Source organism: Oncorhynchus clarkii, chromosome 26 (assembly GCF_045791955.1).
Source record: "Oncorhynchus clarkii lewisi isolate Uvic-CL-2024 chromosome 26, UVic_Ocla_1.0, whole genome shotgun sequence".
Lineage (NCBI taxonomy): Eukaryota > Metazoa > Chordata > Actinopteri > Salmoniformes > Salmonidae > Oncorhynchus > Oncorhynchus clarkii.
The window spans coordinates 35,848,918-35,862,203 of record NC_092172.1 but is presented as its reverse complement, the minus strand read 5'-3'; the positions used below and the strand labels follow the sequence as shown (position 1 = coordinate 35,862,203).

The following is a 13,286-nucleotide window of genomic DNA, read 5'->3' as shown; positions in this document are numbered from 1 at the left end:
TGATTTTTACTCTGATGATCAGCTCACCTGTAAAGCAGAGATGCTAGAGGACTTCCAATGAAAACGCCAGGTTCTAACTTTGAACACAACGGCTGTCAGCATCCTGTCTCTGCTTCAGTTACGGTCTATAATTTGCAGATAAAGAAAACAGCCCTTTGTGGAGGTAAGAGGTTGCCTCCTAATAAGGTAGGAACAAGCCTCTCTATATCTGCTCCTGTAGGAAGGAGGAGGAGGGAAAGGAGGAGGAGGGAAATGTGTGGGGGGGGGGGGGTTAGGAGGCCTCTTTAGTGTGACAGGTAAAGAGAGGGAACAAACTACAGGTCTACGCCCACTCTCTCTCCACACACACACACACACACAGACACACAGACACACACACACAGACACACACACACACCACTCTGTAGCTCCATAATGATCCCTTCAGTTCACACCTCCACCTCTGGAACCAGGGGCCCCATGGGACTGGAGAGGAGAAGGAGGGGGAGGGAGGAGGCGGAGGAGGAGGGGGAGGGAGGAGGATGGGGGGGGGGGGTGAGGGAGGAGGGGGGGGGGAGAAAGAGGAGGGGGGGGGAGGAGGAGGGAGGAGAAGGAGGAGGAGGAGGGAGGAGGGGGAGGAGGAGGGGGAGGATGGAGGAGGGGGAGAAGGAGGAGGGAGGAGGAGGTGGAGGGAGGAGGGGGAGGAGGAGGGGGAGGGAGGAGGGGGAGGAAGGTGAGGAGGGGAGGGGATGGGGGCGTGGCAGAAGCCTCCTGAGGTAGCAGAGGAAGGAGGATGTCTGCTCAGACAGAGATCGACCATAGTAGCTGAGTGGCTAATCATTACACTATAATAAACATATACAGAGGATTCATCTTTCAATGCGATATTGTCTTTGGGTTCTGCTTGTGTTTCCTCTGGCATTAAGTTTCAATACAGTGACCTGTAGACGTATTCAAATATCTGTGTTGTTTTTCCTGATAATCATTTGACTTACACTAACATTACTGAGGCTCTATCGGAAAAATGCCAACTCTGTGGGCTGGCTTGTAGCCAGACTGTTCTCTGCTCTGTGTCTGTGGGCTGGCTCGTAGCCTGACGACCCTCTGCTCTGTGTCTGTGGGCTGGCTCGTAGCCTGACGACCCTCTGCTCTGTGTCTGTGGGCTGGCTCGTAGCCAGACGACCCTCTGCTCTGTGTCTGTGGGCTGGCTCGTAGCCTGACGACCCTCTGCTCTGTGGGCTGGCTCGTAGCCAGACTATCCTCTGCTCTGTGGGCTGACTCGTAGCCAGACGATCCTCTGCTCTGTGTCTGTGGGCTGGCTTGTAGCCAGACGATCCTCTGCTGTGTCTGTGGGCTGGCTCGTAGCCAGACGATCCTCTGCTCTGTGTCTGTGAGCTGGCTTGTAGCCAGACGATCCTCTGCTGTGTCTGTGGGCTGGCTCGTAGCCAGACGACCCTCTGCTCTGTGTCTGTGAGCTGGCTTGTAGCCAGACGACCCTCTGCTGTGTCTGTGGGCTGGCTCGTAGCCAGACGACTCTCTGCTCTGTGTCTGTGAGCTGGCTTGTAGCCAGACGACCCTCTGCTCTGTGTCTGTGAGCTGGCTTGTAGCCAGACGACCCTCTGCTCTGTGTCTGTGAGCTGGCTTGTAGCCAGACGACCCTCTGCTCTGTGTCTGTGAGCTGGCTTGTAGCCAGACTATCCTCTGCTCTGTGTCTGTGGGCTGGCCCTGTTTTCATCTGCACTAGAGCAATACATTAAGGGATTGACGCTGGGCACGATGATGTAATGCAGATAGCCAGAGGGTCCGCTGTATCGATGCTGAGTTTTGGTGTGTGTGTGCGTGTGTGTGTGTGTGCGTGCGTGAGTGTTTGCACATAACACCATCAACTGACAGGAGAACCCATGTTTACAAACTACGACTATCATTTCTCAGTAGAAATCAATGAAAGCCCGTCATGGTACATGTTGCAGATGACCCACAACGACAGACACCATGGCAACGATGATCCATCTCTAGGGAAGCACACAACATTCCAATACTATTAACACCCACACTGTCTGGTTCTGGTTCTGGTTCTGCCTATAGAAGTAGCCGAACCATCACCTAACTCAGATGAGCATTAATAGTCTGTGTTAATAGATGAAGGAAATGAAGAACGGAGTCTGTGACCAAATGCAGGAGCACAACACGTGATTTAAAATGACGTGGTTTTGTAAAATATGACAAAGTTTTAGATCAATACAGAATATTATCCAACGGGAAACTAGTAGAGTATCAGAAAACATTCAAATTGAACAACAACAAAAAAAGCATTATGTCTAAATAAGAGTACTGACCGACACAGACCGAAGCCAACCGTATTAATATCCATATGACCAGGAGAAGCCCCGGCGCTCCAATCCGATCCATCATTCCAGCAGCCCAGCTCGTTCTTCTGTCATCTTGGGGGTAATTTCCGTAACATCTGTAGCAATAGCCTCCGAATATTTTCCGTGACCTTTGCAGATGTCATGAACTCAAGTCCCCTCTCTGTATAAAAAAAAATATATATAAACTAGGACGTGGGTAAATTGTGTTTGTAGCGCAAAAAGAAGAAGCTCTTCATACGCTACTCAGAGGCAGCCCACTAGGACAATGTGATACAGGGAAAAGAGGAGATGTGATCGTACATCGTCGGTCTCTGCTTCAATGGCTCGTTTGGTTTCCGCGTTGATTTATATCCTAAAGGAAGGGAAAAGTCTCTGCGTTTGTGAGACAGAAAGAGAAAGGCACGTCGGCAGTGCACTTACGACACAGTCCCGTCCTTTATTTCGGTTTGGACTGTTCGGTGTTTATAGCTGTTATTTATTCTCCGTCCACAGCCGAGTATTTTCATCTCCCTTTAGGCACTATCCTGTGCATGAAAGTGGACAATGGTGCAGTGATCATTTACCGTGCAGTTACGCGTTGTCTGTCCTATTTAAGTTAAACCCAAATCCTAGTTTTTGCGGTCGCTGCAGTTTGGTATGCCGAGCAGATCCTTCTTTGAATTGAATAATGTTTTTTTCCCCCATCCCGTGCAGGGAGGTCTTCATTGAATACGTCGTTATAATGTTGTCGTCCAATCCTGACCCCGAAAGGCCGGGTGGTGCTATTGCATATTCGCACCAGTGATTCTATTAAAATAAAACAATAAAATACATTTGTATTTGTCACATGCGCCTAATAAAACAGGTGTAGACCTCACAGTGTAATGCTTACTGACAAGTCCTTAACTAACAATGAGGTAGTTTTTTTTTTTTAAATGACAGTTAAGAAAATATTTACTAAATAAACACAATAAAAGTACAACCAGGAGAATATACACAGGGGGTACAGGTACCGAGGTGGTGCAGGTTAGTCGAGGTAATTGAGGTAATATGTACATGTAGGTAAGGGGTAGAGACTAAGCGTATGTAACGGATGTGAAACGGTTAGCTAGTTAGCGGTGGTGCGCGCTAAATTGCGTTTCGAATCGGTAACGATGCTTCGAGCGGGACTGTTGACGTGTGCAGAGCGTCCCAGGTTCGCGCCCAGGTCGGAGCGAGGGAACGGTCTAAAGTTATACTGTTATACTGTTACACATAGATAATAAACAGTGAATGGCAGCAGTGGGGGGAAATAAATGCAAATAGTCCAGATAGACACTTGATTCAAGCAGTCCCGTTCAGCAGTCTTATGGTTTGAGAAAACAATCTATGACTGGGGTGGCTGGAGTCTTTGACAATGTTTTGGGTTTTCCTCTGACACATCCTGGTATAGAGGTCCTGGATGGCAGGAAGCTTGTCCCCGGTGATGTACTGGGCCGTTCCCACTACCCTCTGTAGCGCCTTACGGTCGGATGCCGAGCATTTGCCATACCAGGCGGTGATGCACCCGGTCAGGATGCTCTTGATGGTGCAGCTGTAGAACCCTTTGAGGATCTGAGGACCCATAGTTTGTTAGTGATGTGGACACCGACGATCACTGTGGCTGTTTGCTTTGTAAAGAGACTTACTGTGGCTGTTTGCTTTGTAAAGAGACTTACTCTGACTGTTTGCTTTGTAAACACTCTGAGTCCTGCAGCTATAACGCTCTCCGTAGAAGTATTCAGTGTAATCGTTGGCCTAATGACCCTGGGACTAAACACCTCCCTCTGCAACTGGATCCTGGACTTCCTGACGGGCCGTCCCCCAGGTGGTAAGGGTAGGTAACTACACATCTGCACGCTGATCCTCAACACGGGGGCCTCTCAGGGGGGCGTGCTCAGAGGGGCGTGCTCAGGGGGGCGTGCTCAGGGGGGCGTGCTCAGGGGGGCGTGCTCAGGGGGGCGTGCTCAGAGGGGCGTGCTCAGGGGGGCGTGCTCAGGGGGGCGTGCTCAGAGGGGCGTGCTCAGGGGGGGAACGAACACCGAAACAGCCTAATACTGGTGCACAAACACACAGAACAAGGACACTAAGGACAATCACCCACGAAACACTCAAAGAATATGGCTGCCTAAATATGGTTCCCAATCAGAGACAACGATAAACACCTGCCTCTGATTGAGAACCACTTCAGACAGCCATAGACTTAACTAGAACACCCCACTAAGCTACAATCCCAATACCAACACACCACAAAAACCCATGCCACACCCTGGCCTGACCAAATAAAATGAAGATAAACACAAAATACTTTGACCAGGGCGTGACAACTACATTGTTGGTTAAGGGCTTGTAAGTTAGCATTTCACTGTGAGGTCTACTACACCTGTTGTATTCATCATGTCACTGTGAGGTCTACTACACCTGTTGTATTCAGCATTTCACTGTAAGGTCTACTACACCTGTTGTATTCAGCATTTCACTGTGAGGTCTACTACACCTGTTGTATTCAGCATTTCACTGTGAGGTCTACTACACCTGTTGTATTCAGCATTTCACTGTGAGGTCTACTACACCTGTTGTATTCAGCATTTCACTGTAAGGTCTACTACACCCGTTGTATTCAGCATTTCACTGTAAGGTCTACAACACCTGTTGTATTCAGCATTTCACTGTGAGGTCTACTACACCTGTTGTATTCAGCATTTCACTGTGAGGTCTACTACACCTGTTGTATTCAGCATTTCACTGTAAGGTCTACTACACCTGTTGTATTCAGCATTTCACTGTAAGGTCTACTACACCCGTTGTATTCAGCATTTCACTGTGAGGTCTACAACACCTGTTGTATTCAGCATTTCACTGTGAGGTCTACTACACCTGTTGTATTCAGCCTTTCACTGTGAGGTCTACTACACCTGTTGTATTCATCATTTCACTGTGAGGTCTACTACACAATAATTTGAATGTAATACTCTTTTGGTATTCGCCCTGTTTAACTTAAATTTGTTTGAATTAGTTACTAAAATGCTGGCCCCATGTAATTTTCTACAACATATCAGTATGGTTGGATTCCCGGAAGGCAGGGACGTATCCTCGTCGTCACCGTTGTCAAAGCTTGGAGCTCCTCGAGAAAAGGTCCTTAATTAACAGAAACAAAAAGGCACTGCTGAGATTCGAACTCAGGATCTCCTGTTTACTAGACAGGCGCTTTAACCAACTAAGCCACAGCGCCGCCGAGTCGTGAAGGAAATAAAAGGGTAAATGTCTTTACTGTTGGTAAAATGTGAAACGGGAGATTGGGGCCGTGTTCTCCAAAGGTCGTTTTTTTCGCTTCATCATATCACAGTCAGGTTTTACCAGTTGAATATTGACACAAACGTAATACTTTTTCGTATTACAACTTTTCTGAAATATTTTATTAAAATATGCAAATGAGGCGATACAACGTTAAATATGCTATATTTGCATATCGCGCAAATAAATGTTTCTGGAAACTGGATGAAGTCAAACTAAAGATGTTAGTTTCATTTTAAGACACTCCAGGACCGGACTTGTCCAGAGCAGATAGAGGATAAATATATATGTTTTTAATATATATATTTATGTCTGTAAAATACTAGTCATGTAACGTTAAAATGCATTTTTGGCGCATTTTACCAACGAAAATGTTATTTAGAATAAAAAAAAATAACAACCTATCAACAATTCCCTCTGGGCAAGTCTGGAGAATATATCTAAGTATAACCACACAACATGTGGTGAATGCAGATGGTTCTGAAGATGAGAAACACTAAGGGGGAGTCTGTGTTGGCTTGTGGGAAGATATAAGGGAGTCTGACTATCGGGAAATGAATGTTGAAGAAAAGTACACTGAATTTAGACTACCAAACGGCTATTTAGGCCCAATCACCACCTATTCAGAGTAAGTTACTATAGATAGTTCAGTTTGAAACATTCTCTATGAAATGGGCTTTTACATTATGTGTAATTAATTGTATGTAGTGAGCTATTGGTGTATTTCCATTTTAAAGTGGTTTAAAAATGTGGATGATGGTAGTATGGGAAAATAAAGAAAATTGGCATTTTCATGTTTACTTTTAGAAAGTACTAATATCAATTGACCAAAATACCAACAAATTCCAAAATAGGTAGATGCAAAAATGTAATTTAAGCAAGTGGTGCCTGGCCTTTTAAAAAGAGTTCACAAAAGGCTCCGCTGAGATTCGAACTCAGGATCTCCTGTTTACTAGACAGGCGCTTTAACCAACTAAGCCACGGCGCCGGTGAATGTCCCGGTGAAAAAAGGCTTTATATTTCCATCATGTATGTCTTAAGCTTCGTAATTTACATTTCATACGGTGTTGCGTCTTTAGTTAATTACTGAAGTGAGCTTCATTACAGAACATAAATTAAGCGATTATTGATCCCATAGTTTACATTTCAAACATTTACAAGCTCGGACAATGGTGTTCGGTCATAACGTCGTCGCCCCAGACTCAACCTGTGTGTCAAATCAACATGTACTAGTGTCATGCTTCGTAAACAAACAGGTGAGTAACAGTGAAATGCTTTACGGCCCTTCCCAACAATGCTGAGGAAGAAATCTAATTAAATACACACTGATCTGGGGTGTCGTGCTGCCGCAGCGCGGGCTCTTCCTCTTTCACTTTGACTCCAGAAAACACGGAGCTGGTTATTAAACCATTTATAGGAAATTAATTATGATGAATTCTAAATAAATTATATTTAATTACCACTAAAAATCTAAAATATAATGCAATCTGCGAACGTTACCAAGGTTAAGTTATTGCCGAGGTTTCTACCAGTTGATCTGCTGGGTCAGCCCCTATATTAACAGCAGGGTTCTACCCCTAAATTAACAGCAGGGTTCTACCAGTGGATCTGCTGGGCCAGCCCCTATATTACAGCAGGGTTCTACCCCTATATTAACAGCAGGGTTCTACCAGTGGACCTGCTGGGCCAGCCCCTATATTAACAGCAGGGTTCTACCAGTGGACCTGCTGGGCCAGCCCCTATATTAACAGCAGGGTTCTACCAGTGGACCTGCTGGGCCAGCCCCTATATTAACAGCAGGGTTCTACCAGTGGATCTGCTGGGTCAGCCCCTATATTAACAGCAGGGTTCTACCAGTTGATCTGCTGGGTCAGCCCCTATATTAACAGCAGGGTTCTACCAGTTGATCTGCTGGGTCAGCCCCTATATTAACAGCAGGGTTCTACCAGTTGATCTGCTGGGTCAGCCCCTATATTAACAGCAGGGTTCTACCCCTATATTAACAGCAGGGTTCTACCAGTGGACCTGCTGGGCCAGCCCCTATATTAACAGCAGGGTTCTACCCCTATATTAACATCAGGGTTCTACCCCTATATTAACATCAGGGTTCTACCCCTATATTAACAGTAGGGTTCTACCAGTTGATCTGCTGGGTCAGCCCCTATATTAACAGCAGGGTTCTACCAGTTGATCTGCTGGGTCAGCCCCTATATTAACAGCAGGGTTCTACCCCTATATTAACAGCAGGGTTCTACCCCTATATTAACAGCAGGGTTCTACCCCTATATTAACAGCAGGGTTCTACCAGTTGATCTGCTGGGCCAGCCCCTATATTAACAGCAGGGTTCTACCCCTATATTAACAGCAGGGTTCTACCAGTGGACCTGCTGGGCCAGCCCCTATATTAACAGCAGGGTTCTACCCCTATATTAACAGCAGGGTTCTACCAGTGGACCTGCTGGGCCAGCCCCTATACTAACAGCAGGGTTCTACCCCTATATTAACAGCAGGGTTCTACCAGTGGACCTGCTGGGCCAGCCCCTATATTAACAGCAGGGTTCTACCCCTATATTAACAGCAGGGTTCTACCAGTTGATCTGCTGGGTCAGTCCCTATATTAACAGCAGGGTTCTACCCCTATATTAACAGCAGGGTTCTACCAGTGGACCTGCTGGGCCAGCCCCTATATTAACAGCAGGGTTCTACCCCTATATTAACATCAGGGTTCTACCAGTGGACCTGCTGGGCCAGCCCCTATATTAACAGCAGGGTTCTACCCCTATATTAACATCAGGGTTCTACCCCTATATTAACAGCAGGGTTCTACCAGTGGACCTGCTGGGCCAGCCCCTACATTAACAGCAGGGTTCTACCCCTATATTAACAGCAGGGTTCTACCAGTGGACCTGCTGGGCCAGCCCCTATATTAACAGCAGGGTTCTACCCCTATATTAACAGCAGGGTTCTACCAGTGGATCTGCTGGGCCAGCCCCTATATTACAGCAGGGTTGTACCCCTATATTAACAGCAGGGTTCTACCAGTGGATCTGCTGGGTCAGCCCCTATATTAACAGCAGGGTTCTACCCCTATATTAACAGCAGGGTTCTACCAGTGGACCTGCTGGGCCAGCCCCTATATTAACAGCAGGGTTCTACCCCTATATTAACAGCAGGGTTCTACCAGTGGACCTGCTGGGCCAGCCCCTACATTAACAGCAGGGTTCTACCCCTATATTAACAGCAGGGTTCTACCAGTGGACCTGCTGGGCCAGCCCCTATATTAACAGCAGAGTTCTACCAGTGGATCTGCTGGGCCAGCCCCTATATTAACAGCAGGGTTCTACCCCTATATTAACAGCAGGGTTCTACCAGTGGACCTCATAGCCAGGGTTCTACCATTGGATCTGCTGGGCCAGCCCCTATATTACAGCAGGGTTCTACCCCTATATTAACAGCAGGGTTCTACCAGTGGATCTGCTGGGTCAGCCCCTATATTAACAGCAGGGTTCTACCCCTATATTAACAGTAGGGTTCTACCAGTGGATCTGCTGGGCCAGCCCCTATACTAACAGCAGGGTTCTACCCGTATATTAACAGCAGGGTTCTACCAGTGGACCTGCTGGGCCAGCCCCTATATTACCAGCAGGGTTCTACCCCTATATTAACAGCAGGGTTCTACCAGTGGACCTGCTGGGCCAGCCCCTACATTAACAGCAGGGTTCTACCCCTATATTAACAGCAGGGTTCTACCAGTGGACCTGCTGGGCCAGCCCCTATATTAACAGCAGAGTTCTACCAGTGGATCTGCTGGGCCAGCCCCTATATTAACAGCAGGGTTCTACCCCTATATTAACAGCAGGGTTCTACCAGTGGACCTCATAGCCAGGGTTCTACCATTGGATCTGCTGGGCCAGCCCCTATATTACAGCAGGGTTCTACCCCTATATTAACAGCAGGGTTCTACCAGTGGATCTGCTGGGTCAGCCCCTATATTAACAGCAGGGTTCTACCCCTATATTAACAGTAGGGTTCTACCAGTGGATCTGCTGGGCCAGCCCCTATACTAACAGCAGGGTTCTACCCCTATATTAACAGCAGGTCATTCACTAGGTCCCCCCGTGTGCTTGTGGGATTTTTGCTCACCGTTCTTGTGATCATTTTGACCCCACGGGGTGAGCTCTTGCGTGGAGCCCCATATCGAGGGAGATTATCAGTGGTCTTGTATGTCTTCCATTTCCTAATAATTGCTCCCACAATTGATTTATTTAAACCAAGCTGCTTACCTATTGCAGATTCAGTCTTCCCAGCCTGGTACAGGTCTACAATTTTGTTTCTGGTGTCCTTTGACAGCTCTTTGGTCTTGGCCATAGTGGAGTTTGGAGTGTGACTGTTTGAGGTTGTGGACAGGTGTCTTTTATATTGATAACAAGTTCAAACAGGTGCCATTGATACAGGTAACGAGTGGAGGACAGAGGAGCCTCTTAAAGAAGAAGTTACAGGTCTGTGAGAGCCAGAAATCTTGCTTGTTTGTAGGTGACAAAATACTTATTTTTCCACCACCATTTGCAAATAAATTCATTAAAAATCCTACAATGTGATTTTCTGGATTTTTTTTTCTAATTTTGTCTGTCATAGTTGAAGTGTACCTATGATGAACATTACAGGCCTCTCATCTTTTTAAGTGGGAGAACTTGCACAATTGGTGGCTGACTACCAACATAGTTACTGTAGCAGGTCAAAGCTGTGTGATGGAAAAACCTGGGTGGAGTAGGCATTGTGGTGCTGTAAAACCTTGGTAGGGCATGGGTGGAGTAGGCATTTTGGTGCTGTAAAACCTTTGTAGAGCATGGGTGGAGTAGGCATTGTGGTGCTGTAAAACCTTGGTAGGGCATGGGTGGAGTAGGCATTGTGGTGCTGTAAAACCTTGGTAGAGCATGGGTGGAGTAGGCATTGTGGTGCTGTAAAACCTTGGTAGAGCATGGGTGGAGTAGGCATTTTGGTGCTGTAAAACCTTGGTAGAGCATGGGTGGAGTAGGCATTTTGGTGCTGTAAAACCTTGGTAGAGCATGGGTGGAGTAGGCATCGTGGTGCTGTAAAACCTTGGTAGAGCATGGGTGGAGTAGGCATTTTGGTGCTGTAAAACCTTGGTAGAGCATGGGTGGAGTAGGCATTTTGGTGCTGTAAAACCTTGGTAGAGCATGGGTGGAGTAGGCATTTTGGTGCTGTAAAACCTTGGTAGAGCATGGGTGGAGTAGGCATCGTGGTGCTGTAAAACCTTGGTAGAGCATGGGTGGAGTAGGCATCGTGGTGCTGTAAAACCTTGGTAGAGCATGGGTGGAGTAGGCATTTTGGTGCTGTAAAACCTTGGTAGAGCATGGGTGGAGTAGGCATTGTGGTGCTGTAAAACCTTGGTAGAGCATGGGTGGAGTAGGCATTTTGGTGCTGTAAAACCTTGGTAGAGCATGGGTGGAGTAGGCATTGTGGTGCTGTAAAACCTTGGTAGAGCATGGGTGGAGTAGGCATTGTGGTGCTGTAAAACCTTGGTAGAGCATGGGTGGAGTAGGCATTGTGGTGCTGTAAAACCTTGGTAGGGCATGGGTGGAGTAGGCATTGTGGTGCTGTAAAACCTTGGTAGAGCATGGGTGGAGTAGGCATCGTGGTGCTGTAAAACCTTGGTAGAGCATGGGTGGAGTAGGCATCGTGGTGCTGTAAAACCTTGGTAGAGCATGGGTGGAGTAGGCATCGTGGTGTTGTAAAACCTTGGTAGAGCATGGGTGGAGTAGGCATTTTGGTGCTCATGTGAATTTCCTTTCTTTTTCGGCTTCAGACCGATGTTTACTTCTTAAATCATACTTTTTTTTTGTTTTTAATAAACAGTATGGTCTGCAGCTTATCATGCATGAGATACTCTTAACTCTGGAGAGGAAAACCTAGAGACTTCCTTAACACTAGAGATGGAGCACCAGCTGTTGTTAACATAAAAGACACCTTCCCCTTTAACCTTACCCAAAGCTGCCGTACGGTCTTCACACAGAAAAACCAGCCAGATGTATATTATTCATGTCATAGTTCAGCCACGACTCCGTGAAACAGGATATCCCAGTTCTTCAGGTCCCGTTGATAAGATCTCCAGCAGAGCTCATCCAGTTTATTCTCCAGTGATTGTACGTTCACCAATAGAACTGAGGGTATATTTTTTAATGCAACCTTTATTTAAACTAGGCAAGTCAGTTAAGAACAAATTGTTATTTACAATGACGGCCTACTCCGGCAAAACCCTAACCCGGATGACGCTGGGCCAATTGTGCACCGCCCAATCACGGCCGGTTGTGATACAACCTGGAATCGAACCAGGGTCTGTAGTGATGCCTAAAGCACTGAGATGCACTGCAATAGACCGCTGTGATACAGCCTGGAATCGAACCAGGGTCTGTAGTGATACCTCTAGCACTGAGATGCAGTGCCTTAGACCTCTGTGATACAGCCTGGAATTGAACCAGGGTCTGTAGTACCTTAGATTGCTGCGCCACTTGAGAGCGGTGGTTTATTGATTCGTTTGTGCCGTCTCTTCCTCTTCGGAGTCCCGGGGATTAGAGCCTGGTATGGAATGATCAGTACATCACCAGCTGCCAACTGGTGAAGTAGAGATCTTCAACCAAAACAAGGTTAGTGATTGCTGTTCTGATGTCTAGAAGGTTAGTGATTGCTGTTCTGATGTCTAGAAGGTTAGTGATCGCTGTTCTGATGTCTAGAAGGTTAGTGATCGCTGTTCTGATGTCTAGAAGGTTAGTGATCGCTGTTCTGATGTCTAGAAGGTTAGTGATCGCTGTTCTGATGTCTAGAAGGTTAGTGATCGCTGTTCTGATGTCTAGAAGGTTAGTGATCGCTGTTCTGATGTCTAGAAGGTTAGTGATCGCTGTTCTGATGTCTAGAAGGTTAGTGATCGCTGTTCTGATGTCTAGAAGGTTAGTGATCGCTGTTCTGATGTCTAGAAGGTTAGTGATCGCTGTTCTGATGTCTAGAAGGTTAGTGATCGCTGTTCTGATGTCTAGAAGGTTAGTGATCGCTGTTCTGATGTCTAGAAGGTTAGTGATCGCTGTTCTGATGTCTAGAAGGTTAGTGATCGCTGTTCTGATGTCTAGAAGGTTAGTGATCGCTGTTCTGATGTCTAGAAGGTTAGTGATCGCTGTTCTGATGTCTAGAAGGTTAGTGATCGCTGTTCTGATGTCTAGAAGGTTAGTGATCGCTGTTCTGATGTCTAGAAGGTTAGTGATCGCTGTTCTGATGTCTAGAAGGTTAGTGATCGCTGTTCTGATGTCTAGAAGGTTAGTGATTGCTGTTTGGATGTCTAGAAGGTTAGTGATCAATTATCAAATACAGTTTTAGGATACAGTACATTCAGTAAATTCCGAGACAACAGAGGAGGAGGTTGAAGATGGGATCTGGTTTCTGTCTTCAATCGGCAGAACACTAGACAACAGAAGAGGAGGTTGAAGATGGGATCTGGTTTCTGTCTTCAATCGGCAGAACACTAGACAACAGAAGAGGAGGTTGAAGATGGGATCTGGTTTCTGTCTTCAATCGGCAGAACACTAGACAACAGAAGAGGAGGTTGAAGATGGGATCTGGTTTCTGTCTTCAATCGGC

General features: G+C 46.6%; 1 protein-coding gene and 2 non-coding genes across 3 annotated transcripts in view; all 3 read right to left on the bottom strand.

Moving 5' to 3' along the window:
- LOC139384950 (low-density lipoprotein receptor-related protein 3-like) overlaps positions 1-2,388 on the bottom strand; it is an 88,265-nt gene extending 85,877 nt beyond the window's left edge. The window contains exon 1 of the mRNA XM_071129895.1: positions 2,316-2,388. Within this exon, the coding sequence (XP_070985996.1) occupies positions 2,316-2,388 (73 nt within the window). The remainder of the gene's footprint in view (positions 1-2,315) is intronic.
- A 3,115-nt stretch (positions 2,389-5,503) lies between these two features.
- On the bottom strand, positions 5,504-5,577 carry trnat-agu (transfer RNA threonine (anticodon AGU)). Its single transcript has one exon. It is a non-coding gene; the product is annotated as a tRNA-Thr (tRNA).
- Positions 5,578-6,553: 976 nt separating this feature from the next.
- On the bottom strand, positions 6,554-6,627 carry trnat-agu (transfer RNA threonine (anticodon AGU)). The gene has a single exon. It is a non-coding gene; the product is annotated as a tRNA-Thr (tRNA).
- Positions 6,628-13,286: the final 6,659 nt, after the last annotated feature.